Source organism: Terrapene carolina, unplaced genomic scaffold (genome assembly GCF_002925995.2).
Source record: "Terrapene carolina triunguis isolate 2854851 unplaced genomic scaffold, T_m_triunguis-2.0 Scaffold120, whole genome shotgun sequence".
Lineage (NCBI taxonomy): Eukaryota > Metazoa > Chordata > Testudines > Emydidae > Terrapene > Terrapene triunguis.
The window spans coordinates 1,200,382-1,212,622 of NW_020664471.1; the positions used below are offsets into that span (position 1 = coordinate 1,200,382).

General features: G+C 41.4%; 1 protein-coding gene across 2 annotated transcripts in view; it reads left to right on the forward strand.

Annotated features, from left to right (window-relative positions):
- The window catches only part of LPGAT1 (lysophosphatidylglycerol acyltransferase 1), a 155,963-nt gene that overhangs the window by 58,188 nt on the left and 85,534 nt on the right, over nucleotides 1-12,241 (forward strand). For both annotated transcript variants that reach the window (XM_026652544.2, XM_026652545.2), the window contains 2 exons: nucleotides 5,307-5,402; nucleotides 11,364-11,637. In XM_026652544.2, coding sequence (XP_026508329.1) covers nucleotides 5,307-5,402; nucleotides 11,364-11,637 — 370 coding nt within the window. The remainder of the gene's footprint in view (nucleotides 1-5,306; nucleotides 5,403-11,363; nucleotides 11,638-12,241) is intronic.

The window sequence follows — 12,241 nt, forward strand, 5'->3', positions numbered from 1 at the left end:
CCCCCCGCACTAGCGGGCAACCTGGAGGCCCCTCTCCAGAGCAGCATCTGTGGGGCTCCAGGGGCACAGAACACCAAAAATTTAGTCGGGTATATAGTACAAATCACGGACAGGTCACGGGGCTGTGAATTTTTGTTTGTTGTCCATGACTTTTACTAAAAATGCCCATGACTAAATCTTAGCCTTAGACACAGGCTATGTCTACACAGCAAAAGCAGTGTGTTGGCTAGCCTATCCAAAGTAGTTTGACTCAAGCTAGCACAAGTAATGCTAACCGTGAAGATATCACGGTGCAAGCTTCAGCATGGGTAGTATAAGTCCAGCATGAATCCTGAGTACGTTCTCGGCTCGCTAGCCTGTACTGTGCTGACTTTGCTGCTGCTGTTACCCATGCCAGCTGGATTCATGCTAGTTCAGGTAGGCTAACCCATGCACAGTGTTTGCTGTACGGACATAACTAAAGCCAGTGGTTTACCCAGGAATTGAAATTGGGGGGTAGAGGGGTTCGAATTTACGGGGGGGTGTGTGTCAGGGCCGATGAGGGGTGAGACTGTGAGGGTGAAGGTGGGCTGTATGGCACCATAGTAAAAACTGAAAAATGTTTCATGACTATTTTATTAGATTTAACTCATGTTTTAAAATTATCACACAAATTAAAGTTGGCTACTCAAGCCTTCTATGAAGCACTATGTCTACATCCTTTTTGGTTTCTTGTTATAATTTCACAAAACTGGGTGGCTGGGCAACAAAATGGCAGATGAAATTTAATGTTGATAAATGCAAAGTAATGCACATTGGAAAACATAATCCCAACTATACATACAAAAGATGGAGTCTGAATTAGCTGTTAACACTCAAGAAAGAGATCTTGGAGTCATTGTGGATAGTTCTCTGAAAACATCCACTCAATGTGCAGCGGCAGTCAAAAAAGCAAACAGAATGTTGGGAATCATTAAGAAAGGGATAGATAATAAGACAGACAATATCATATCGCCTCTATATAAATCCATGGTACGTGCACACTTTGAATACTGTGTGCAGATCTGGTTACCCCATCCCAAAAAAGATATATTGGAATTGGAAAAGGTACAGGGATGGGCAACTAAAATGATTAGGGTTATGAAACAGGAGGAGAGATCAAAATGACTGGGAATTTTCAGCTTAGACTAAGGGGGGATATGATAGAGGTCTATAAAATCTTGACTGGTGTGAAGAAAGTGAATAAGGAAATGCTATTTAATCCTTCACATAACACAAGAACTAGCAGTCACCCAATGAAATTAATAGGCAGCAGGTTTTAAACAAAACAAAAGGAAGTACTACTTCACACAACATAAAGTCAACCCGTGGAACTCTTTGCCAGGGGATGCTGTGAAGACCAAAACTATAACAGGATTAAAAAAAGAACTAGATAAATTCCTGGAGAATAGGTCCACCAGGATGGGGAGGGATGCAATACCATGCTCTGAGTGGCCCTAGCCTGTTTGCCAGAAGCTGGGAATGGGCAACAGGGGATGGATCACTTGATGATTATCTGTTCTGTTCATTCCCTCTGAAGCACCTGGCCTTGACCACTGTCGGAAGACAGGATACTGGGCTATATGGACCATTGGTCTGACCCAGTATGACCATTCTTAAGTAAAAATTAATTATAATAATAAAAATGTTTAGTACAGAAACTCCCCAACGTAATGACCTCTCAAGATAGCAATGATGTGAGATAACAACCGTGGCAAATAATGCATTTTAAAAATCTTGGCCTACTAGGAAACATTTATATAAGTTTCCATTCCCAGTCACAAATCTAGCATTCTGGAGCAAAGTCACTAAAATATAGTCCAACAAACAAATGTTTATTTAACGTGCCCCTCACTTTTCCCTCCACCGCACCCCACTCAGCGGTGTTGTGCTTGGGCAGTGGAGACTCAGAGTTCAGAGGTGCTTTCACGTGAGTTCACCTCCCAGGTGGGGGGCAAGAAGGCATCTTGCTCGTTCCTCCAGCTGCTCTCTGTTCGCTCTGGCCACTGCTGTTCGTTGTGCCACCGTTCACTCCACCACTCTGTTGCCAATGGCCCTGCGCCGTCACCTGCTGCTGCCACCTGCGACTGTGACCTCTGCGAGTTGGTCTCTTGAGGTTCCACCAGCTCTCAGTGATTTCAGCTGAGCTCTCAGTGGGGGAACCTCGCTGCTAGTGCAGACTGGGCCGTCTCTTCCACAGAAACACTGTCCACACAGCAGGACTAAGCACTTAGACCTGATTTATCAGTGATTTCAGCTGCAGTGGCCACTTAACAGAACAAAAGACTATCTATGGAGCCTAATCAGCTGTCTTTAAACAGTGGAGACGGACAGGTCCCCACCCTCTCTCTTGATGCCCTCAATCAGCACAGGCTAAGTACAGTTCTACTGCCCTTTACTCATACAATAAGAACAACAACATTTCATTCCCCCCCCGCCGCATACAAGTGATTTGTAACCCAGCCCAGCCAAAATCTATCACTTGGGCTACACAGCTCTGTTTGCTGGATACCTAGGTAGATTAGGTGTGAATGTAAATACAATCTGGTCCTGAAGCCTTTCCCCCCAGCCCCAGCTCATCACTAGCTGTCAGGGAGAGCTCATTTAGACTTTGCTTACAAATCATCATTTGAAATCATTAGGTTGGCCAACATCACCGAAATGAATGCACTGACATTGTCATAAAAAACAACAGCTGTGTAAGGAAGCAAGTCTATGTTCATACTTTTCAAATCTATTATACTTTTTCAGATACACGTATTTTATCATACTGTATATGCTTTTAAAGTGTGTATTAATGTTTCAATTTCAAGTCAAATTTCCAGACAGTCACTAAATTGGCATGTAACTAGTTCGCAAAACTGGGGGGGATGTTGGGGAAATTCAGGGGGGTGTAGGGAAATCACTGACTAAAGCCTTTCAGACACTCTCTCCATCTTCTGGTTGCCACCTCTGGTGCTTCAAAGGGTCAAGCCATTTCTTCCCACAGAAGAATAAAATTGATTTCATAGTGTATTCCAATCTGCTGTCATCTATCAGCTACATCTCTTTCTCCAAATATTAAAGCTCACTCCACTAGAGCACAGGCTGCCTTTTCTGCACACTTCAGGAACATCACTGTATCTGAAATTTGCAGGGCAGCTCTGTGGAGTTAATTCCCTTACATTGTTCAACACTATGCTCTTGGCCTGGCTGCAAGATCAGATGTCAGATTTCATAGGGCTGTGTTACAGTCGCTATCTAGTCAATGTCAATCAGGACTTCTCAGTCTCCCCTTCCAGACTGGACACTGCTTATTAGTTACCTAGTTACCATGCGCACACACTTGAAGAAAGAACGGGTATTTAATTTTTATAGTAAGTGTGGTTTTTTTGGGATGTTGTCATCCATGTGGATCCCATGACCCTCACTTTACCCTGCTTTTTCAGAGTCCTCCTCCTCTGGGATTCTGAATTAGTGAGGGAACTAAGGGATGGTTATGGCTGCTCTGCCTGTTATGTCCTTGGGGGGGAGGGCACAGGGCATATGGTGGCACAGGGCATATGGTGGCACAGGTGTGGCTCAACTGACACTGCTGTTCAAAGGCTTTGATCTCATGGACATGGATGTATCCACATCTAAAGTAAGATCCACATGGATAACAACATCTCGAAGAACCACATTTACAGGTAGGTAATTGTTCTTCACCTGGAGAGAGACTATTTTATGTCAAATAACTGTTTTTAAAAGTCTGAACATCAAAAATAAAATACAAGTGGTGGGTTGTTGTTTTTTATAGGAGACACAAAGTTGCTGAAGATTTAAAATTAAATAAATAATTTCTCTAAAATTTAAACTGAGTACAGTTTGTGGATGAAGCTGTCTGATTAAAATGGGGGTGGCATGTCAGAAGGAGGCTCTGACGGGATCCCCGGGGTGCAGCCTGGGACTGTGGGACCGCTATGTCCCCTTAACTCACTATTTTGGGTTGTGTCTCACAGTGCTTTGCTAGTGACAAGCAGCAATCCCCTCCAGGTGCTATCATCACTCAACACACCTGCATGTGGAGCCCCACACCAAGTTAGATTGCATGAATGCTTCCAGAGCCACTCATGAATCACACAGAGTAAGGCAAATCCCCTCTCCCCCCCCCCCCTCCAGCTCCTAGCCTTGTACTTCAGGAATATACCATCTTCCACTGCTCAAGACCCTTTATTGAGAAATGCAAGTTTATTAATTGGTTCACCACTTAATCAATGGAAAGTGGATATGCACCAGCCTTTGCAAACTTGAGCAGATTTACCAAGCTCTTCAGGCAAACTCACTGGTAAAGATAACAGTAAAACAAGTTTATTGATTACAAAAGATAGTCAAAAAGTCAGAGTGATTACCAATATAAAATATATGCATGCAGGCTAGACTCTCAACCCTATTAGACTGGGCAACATCTAGATTAAGCAGTTTTTCTCACCCCACTTGATATTGCAGTTCATAGTACACAGGTTTCACCCTTGAAACCTGGGCCAATCTCCTCTGTTGGAGTCTTCAGTCTTCTCAGTGCCCTTGTTGCTTGCAGCATAGATGGGGGAAGGAGAAAGGCCAAGCATGTGGCCACTGTGTACTGTTTTATACTCTTAGTCCATGTGCTTGGAGAACACAAGTCCAGGCATGTCTGGTGGGCATTGCTGAGTCACAAGGTGAAGCAATACTCCCTGTATGTCTCCTGTGAATGAGTCGTATTGTAACTCCTCTGCTAGACAGTGGCTAGTGATGTCCGTTCAGCACCCACCTGGGTGTTGGTTACCTCCCTTGTCGTTGTCTCTGGAGAGCTAGTATCTGTGCACTTCCCAAACCCACAGCATATTTTAGTGAAAACCATACAACACAATTCTTATAATTTTATATGCATTAATGATACACACATTTAGATAGAACAATGGCTTTCAGCAGATCATAACCTTTTCCTTGATACCTTACATGGCATGCTTCATGTGAAATATCACAATTATATATAAGCGATGAATATGGGGATTACAGTGTCAAAGGGGCATACAGTGTGCCTGTGTGAAGTTACACCATGTGAGTAGCAAAGTAAAATTGTACGCTGACTCTAAGGAGACCGGTCATATTAGGCCCCTTCGTAGAAAACAAAATGGCACCTGAGCCACTTTTCACTTTTGAAGAGCTAATGCCGTTATTTATGCGTTAGCTTGTGGGTGGGTTTGTTGGTTTTTGAAAAGATGATCTCTCTAATGTCTGATTCTTTGCATGTAGTATATACTGACAAGTCCTTTTCTAAACTTTTTCAGGTTGTCCGTCAGATGATGTGGCTGATGGATCATATTTTTAAGTATACAAACTTTGGGATTGTATCGCTAATCCACGGAGACTTCTTTATAAGACAGGTAAACAATAGATGTATGATAGAGCCTTGATTTATCCTTGTAGTCAATGCTCTGTTTTCCGTTAAGTTTTCTAGATGCAAAATTTCAATGTGGTCTGCTAGGATTTATCTGTGTAACTTCTGTAGTGGGGATTACAAGGTGAAATTGGGGGGAGGGATAGCTCAGTGGTTTGGGCATTGGCCTGCTAAACCCAGGGTTGTGAGTTCAGTCCTTGAGGGGGGCCATTTAGGGATCTGGGGCAAAAAAAGAAATCCTTGTACAGAAATGTACTTGCTAAAGATAGATCTAATATAAAATAAATTAAAATATTTTAATTTGTTTTTAGTAATTGTATTATTTAACATTTATATGATGATAGAGGCCTCAACCAGGTAGGGGTCCCATTGTGCTAGGCCACAGTACAATCATACAGTAAATGACAGTCTTTGCTTCAGAATTTACAATCTAACAGAGGTACATTGCTGTAAATGTAGAATAATATAGTGCGGAATCAGGTCTGGAATACTGATAATGTGTAAACATCAGTGATTCTTGTTTGTTGGCTATATTATCCGAAAAACTGACAGATAAATGATTACTGAGATTTTCTGTATTACTTCTTCCTTTGTTAAATGGAGAGCAAACCATCCTCCAAGAATAAGAAAATGTAAAAAAGGTTTGGTAGCTAACATTGATCTGATTCCGGTTATGCAAAGTATGACATTCAGAATACACATTTCTCCCTCCCCCCCCTTAATTTTTATTTGTCTGGGTTAGGGAGGGGGCGGGCTGGTGTAGGTTAACTGGGATATTGTAACTTTAATGAAAGAGGCTAATCTGTATTTAAAATGGAGTGACTGAAGATCTGTTTGAAAAAATATAAATTTCAGGCCAGATTTTCAGTTAGGAGATTAGAGGGGTGCCTAGCAAATTACAGGCACTATTACATTATAAAATAACAACCTCCCGTGGTGGGCCTATAGTGCTTTGTGGATGACCTTTAGTTATATGATGGTGCTCATTGTGCATCTGAGAGAAGAACGGAACCTGACATGTTTTAAAATATTGATCGCTTTCTATCTATTTCTTGTATTTGCTTACATTTAGCACACATACAAGATAAATACTGAGTTATGTAGGCTAGAGGGCAACTGCAGATTTGTTAATAGGATATACATTTTAGGATATTTTTGGATGTGTTTTTGTTGCCCTTCCATCTACCTAATGTAACCAATGTGTATTTGAATTTAAATTAAAAGATTATTAAGCTGCAAAAACAATGTTTGCCCTTTATAAAAGGTTATGGTACTGCAGACCTCAAATTTCCATTAATCAGAGATTTATGCGATCTGGAATCTGAGTACTAACCGTGAAAGAGAAATGCATGTTTTTCTTTTGTAATTGTTTTTCTGATGGGCATATACATCACTGGCATGCAATATTCCTTCATTGGAAAAGTAGCTACAAAACCCCCTATAATCTTCTTGGAGCCTTGATCATGGTATCATAATAATAAAAATGAACTCCCCTCCCTCCCTCTCATGAACAGGTTTACTTGAAGTAACTAGAGAGTATTTGTTTGTTTGTTTGTTTTCAAAGGGGGTGGCTAGTGCTCTTTTTTTCACCTAATGACTGTCTTGCTACTAGTGTAAACTTCATTTTCTAACTTCTCCCCTCCTGGGATCGCAAGATGCATGGTGCCCTCAAGGAACTACGACACAATGGGTTTTTGTTACTCCCCTGCTCTCCCTGCACAAAAGATCAAGACTATTGCTTGTGCTATAGAACTACTAGTCACCAGCTAGAAGAATGCAGATCCTAAAGCAACTGCCTAAGCTTAGGCCTTGGCTACACTTGCGAGTTACAGCGCTGTAAAGCCACCCCCAGCGCTGTAACTCACTCCCCGTCCACACTGGCAAGTCATTTGCAGCGCTGTATCTCCGTGGTTGCAGCGCTGCATGTACTCCACCTCCCCGAGAGGAATAGCGAGTATTGCGCTGCTGCGCCAGTGTGGCCGCCCAATGCGCTGTGAATGGCCTCCAGAATTATTCGGCAGTATCCCACAATGCCTGTTCTAGCCACTCTGGTCATCAGTTCAAACTCTACTGCCCTGGCCTCAGGTAACCAACCATGTAACCCACCCTTTACATTCCCATGGGGAAAAATTAGCGGGTGCTCTGTACCCACCGGCAGCCAAGCTTCCCCCTCCTCGCCGCCTTCTCTTCCCCCCACCCCCAAGTGTGCCGCGTCCCCGCTCCTCCCTCTCCCTCCCTCCCAGCGCTTCCTGCCCCCCCGCCACCTAACAGATGTTTGGTGGCTCTTAGGACTTTCTGGGAGGGAGGGGGAGGAGCGGGGACATGGCGCACTCAGAGGAGGAGGTGGGGCAGGAGCGGGACTTTGGGGAAGGGGGTGGAATGGGGACAGGGCGAGGGCGGTGCAGGGGCGGGAAGAGGCAGGGCCAGGGGTGGGGTGGGGGTTGAACACCCACTGGGCAGAGGGGAAGTCGGCGCCTATGCATTATTTCACCACCCAAACACTAGACTTTGAAAACCAATTTTATCAAACAAAAGGTTCTTCCGATCTCAAGAGATCAGCCACATAGCCAGGTCAATATATAACTCAGATCTTACCCAATAAATACGCTGTTGCCAATCCTTTGGTAACTAAAAGATAAAGGTTTATTTATAAGGGAAAAGAGGAAGAGAATTAAAATGGTTAATAGATCATGTACATACAATTATTGCAAATTTCTTATCTCAGGTTTGTAGCAGTGATGGAACAAACTGCTGGCTTGTAAAGTCTCTGGTAACTTCCAAAAGATTGGAAGGTCCTCAGTCCATAATCAATATGTTCCTTTCAGTTGTAAATCCACAGGCCAGAGAATCAGAGCAGGAAAGAGGCAGCATGGAGATGATTCAAGGTTTTTTTTGTACCCTCTGCCATGTGGATGGAATTTTACTGTCCCAAACAAAATGCACAGCACAGGAAAAGTACAGGCACAAGATGAAGTCCAGGGTCACATGCCCTTACATGGCTTGCTGACTCACAGGGACCAGCCTTGGCCACTTGGAGGCTAAGGCGTCTGCAGGAAGAGCCCTCTGGGTGGAATGTGTTTCTTTTATGGCCCCATTGTGAGAGTTAATTGCCTTTAATGGGCCATGAACACACAGCTGTCTGGCTTCAGTGTACCTGGTGGGTGTTACCCCAGGAACAAACACATTAGGGATACAGATATATAATATAGCCAATATTCATAACTTCAGATACAAAAATGATATATGCATATAAACAGGATAATTTTATTTAGCAAATAACTTTTCCATTGACACCTTACATAGGGTGACCAGACAGCAAATGTGAAAAATCGGGACAGAGGTTGAGGAGTAATAGGAGCCTATATAAGAAAAAGACCCAAAAATCTGGACTGTCCCTATAAAATCGGGACATCTGGTAACCCTAACCTTACATGATATAATTTGTACAAAATTTGTTGCAGTTGTCTAACAATGGCAATATTAATGATATACATGGTCAGACTTCAATCATACAAAATCCCCCCCCTCCAAAAAATAACAAAATAAAAACAACCCCCTAAAAACAGTGAAAGGCATCAGTACAGTGGAGTTTCTAGGTAAAGCCATCTTTGAGTTGTCACAAGCCAAAGTAGCATTAGGAAAATATCCCTAGTGAGAATAGTTCAGTTCTTGGACTTCCATACCTCTCAAATGTCTTACCAGATTTGCCTCAGGCTTCTCAAAATAATGCTACCTTGGCATATGTTCATCTATGAAGATTAGGATGGATTGCTTTTGAATTTGGAGGGGCAGGGAGGAAATTGAGTTTTTAGCAGAAGACCAGTCTTCAGCATTAACTTTGCAGAAACTACCTTTTCTTCATGATTTGTTACCCCTGTAATTTAAAAATTACTTACTAATTTTTATATTGAGCATATAATACATAATTATTTTATCATTGGTATTTAAATATGCATTGTGTAAATGTATTGTGTGTGTATTTAGTGTATTTAAGCAACGATGTACAAGCCAGGATATGATTGTATCCTTGGGTTCTGGTATAGCTGAGATATAGGGCCAGATTCTCAGCAGTGTAAAATGATTAGCTCCATTGACTTCAATTAAGCTATGCCATTTTACACCAGCTGCAGATCTGGCCCATAGAACCTGCTCATCGTGACCTCTTACATCAGTTCAGGATTGAGAGAATTGCAGCTGAAGAGCGCAAACCTACAAGTCCTCATTCACATGAAGGCGTCGTTGATTCCAGGGGGCTCTTAACGAGTGAGGGTTTGTCAGATTTGGCCGCAGATTTCTATCGTTACTTTACTTCCCCACTCTTCTACTCAAGAAGAGGAAGTCAGGACTTGATATTTTATATCTTAAAAAAAATCTAATCTAATTTTTTTTTTAAAGGGCACTTTGAGACGGTATTAATATATCAAAAAGTAGTAGTAAAGGGCAGAAGCACAGTCATTTTTTACTTGCCACTTCAGGTTTAATAACTACGAGAGTTCCCAGACTAGCTACCTTGGTGCCAACTTTTCACTCTTCTAATATCTTGTTGTCCTGAGCAATGCTTTGTGTTAATGATGTAGTCTTTTTTGGGGACAAAAGGAATGACTCGTCTTAGATAGCTGCAAAGGTTGGCAAGGAATTTATTTAGAGCTCTATACAAATCAGACTCTTGTCTTCTAAATAGAACAGATAACAAAACATAATTTCAGAATCACACACCAAAAAATGAATCTGTGCCAGTAGCTGCCTACCTCTATAGAATGCCAAAATGTAGCTCGTGGCTCCTCTCTCTCGTCTAACAGCAGTTTGTGTTTAGAAACAATAATATGAATGTTTATGCTTGCTGGCCTGAATGTTTTCAGGGAATTCCTCCCAATTGAAATTTCTCATATAATCGCCGTATTTTATATTCTATAAATTAATTTCAAATTTCTTATGATGTTTCTTTTTAAGAAAGGAACTCTTTTTTGTCTTGGCGAACTTTTACTTTATTTAAAATGAATACCTCTAGTTTTTATCTTATTTCTTCTTTCAGTTTATCAAAAACCTACTTTATAAATGCTGAATGCTGGTACATTTATACATATTGTAAACCTACTCTTTAAAACCATGACCAAGGGGAGAAATGCCCTCATTTTACAGTGCAGTTGTCTCTGTGAGCTGAGGGGTGAAAAGATTATCGTCTTACAGAGAAGATCTTTCCCTGGTGTATTGATTGTCATAACTGCTAGCTTTAGCAAACAAATAAGCAATACGTTCAGGGAGCACATCTATGGGAGAATGGGAAGAGTTCTGTGATTGGCTTGTATGCTATCAACAGAATTAAATTCTAGTCTCAGATAAACCTTTGTAACCCTACTGAAGAAAAGAGAGCAGTACTGAAGAACTTGTCCCACCGCTTTGTATTGAAAATAATGGTATTGCGCAAGGGTGAATGCAGTGAGGACAGAGTTTTGTCTTGCATCCACTTTATTATGAGTGGTGGTATGTGAACCATCTTGACTCTTGGATTCCAGGTTGAGTTTGCAGTGGCAATAAAAACTTTTTTTTTTTAATGTGTGAACTTGGGCAAATTTGATCAGAGGACCATTAACAGATAATGTTCTGGGGTTCCATATTTATTATGTTATACGGAATCCCTTTTTAACAGTATAACTGCACTTTAAAGATTACACTTAAAAAAAGAGAACTGGTCAGAATGGCAGTTTTACTCTCACTCTTGTAAACCTCTCTTCATTCCTTATGAGGGTGGCATTGAGTTGACCATCAATGGCTGCCTTTGGGAAAATAGTATTTATGTTGGCATTGAAGGTGTATTATGTAGTGCTCTGAGAAAAGACAGAGTTTAAACATTATTTTAATTGATAAGTTTTTAGAATTTTTAAAAATCTGCTTAGATTTTAAGACTACTTAAAATATCACTAACCTTTCTCTATTCTCACCCACCCAGGGAAAAGCTCACCGTGACCAGCAGCTTGTGCTCCTAAAGGAGCATCTAGACAAACATTACAGGAGCCGTGACCGGAAGTGGATTGTACTGTTTCCAGAGGGCGGCTTTCTTAGGAAAAGGAGGGAAACAAGCCAGGCATTTGCCAAGAAAAACAATTTGCCATTTCTTACATATGTCACCCTGCCAAGACTGGGAGCAACACAAGTTATTCTGAAATCACTTGTAGCTCAGCAAGAAAATGGAACCCCCGCAGGTGGAGATGCGATGGTAGCAGGTAGGAATTGTTGTTATGAAATCTCCAAATAGCTAATGTTCAACGTGAATACATAGTTATTAATTAAAACTTCATGATGCTTTCAGTTAGAGGTCTTTTCCAGCCAGATCACTACCTGAATGTGTGAAATCTTGTTCAAAATATGCTGAAATTCTAATTATTGTAAGCATTGGTTGACCATAATATTTTTTAAAATTTCTTAGTATTTGCACTTTCGTTTCAGTCCTTTATTTCTGGAACTTGAAAGATATTTTTGGTTGAATTCTCAAACTTTCTGTTCTATTTAGAGTTTTATACTCTGCACCCATCATAGTGGTATTTGAGTGCCCAACCTGATGTATGGAGATTCACTCCACTAATTCCTTACTCACAGATGAAACTATATAGTCTGCTGGTTTGGAACGTGTGTCATAGATAACAGTACATAACATCTTTGGTATGTTGTATGCAAGTGGCTAATTTAAAATATTGTTAAGTAGGGAGTTTACAAGGGGCTTTGACAGATTGAAGAACCAAGATGCAGCAGCTCTGACACTCGGTGTTCATGATGGAAGTCCGCTCAATATAGCGATCAGGAGGTGACTGGGAATCAGGACTTCTCTTT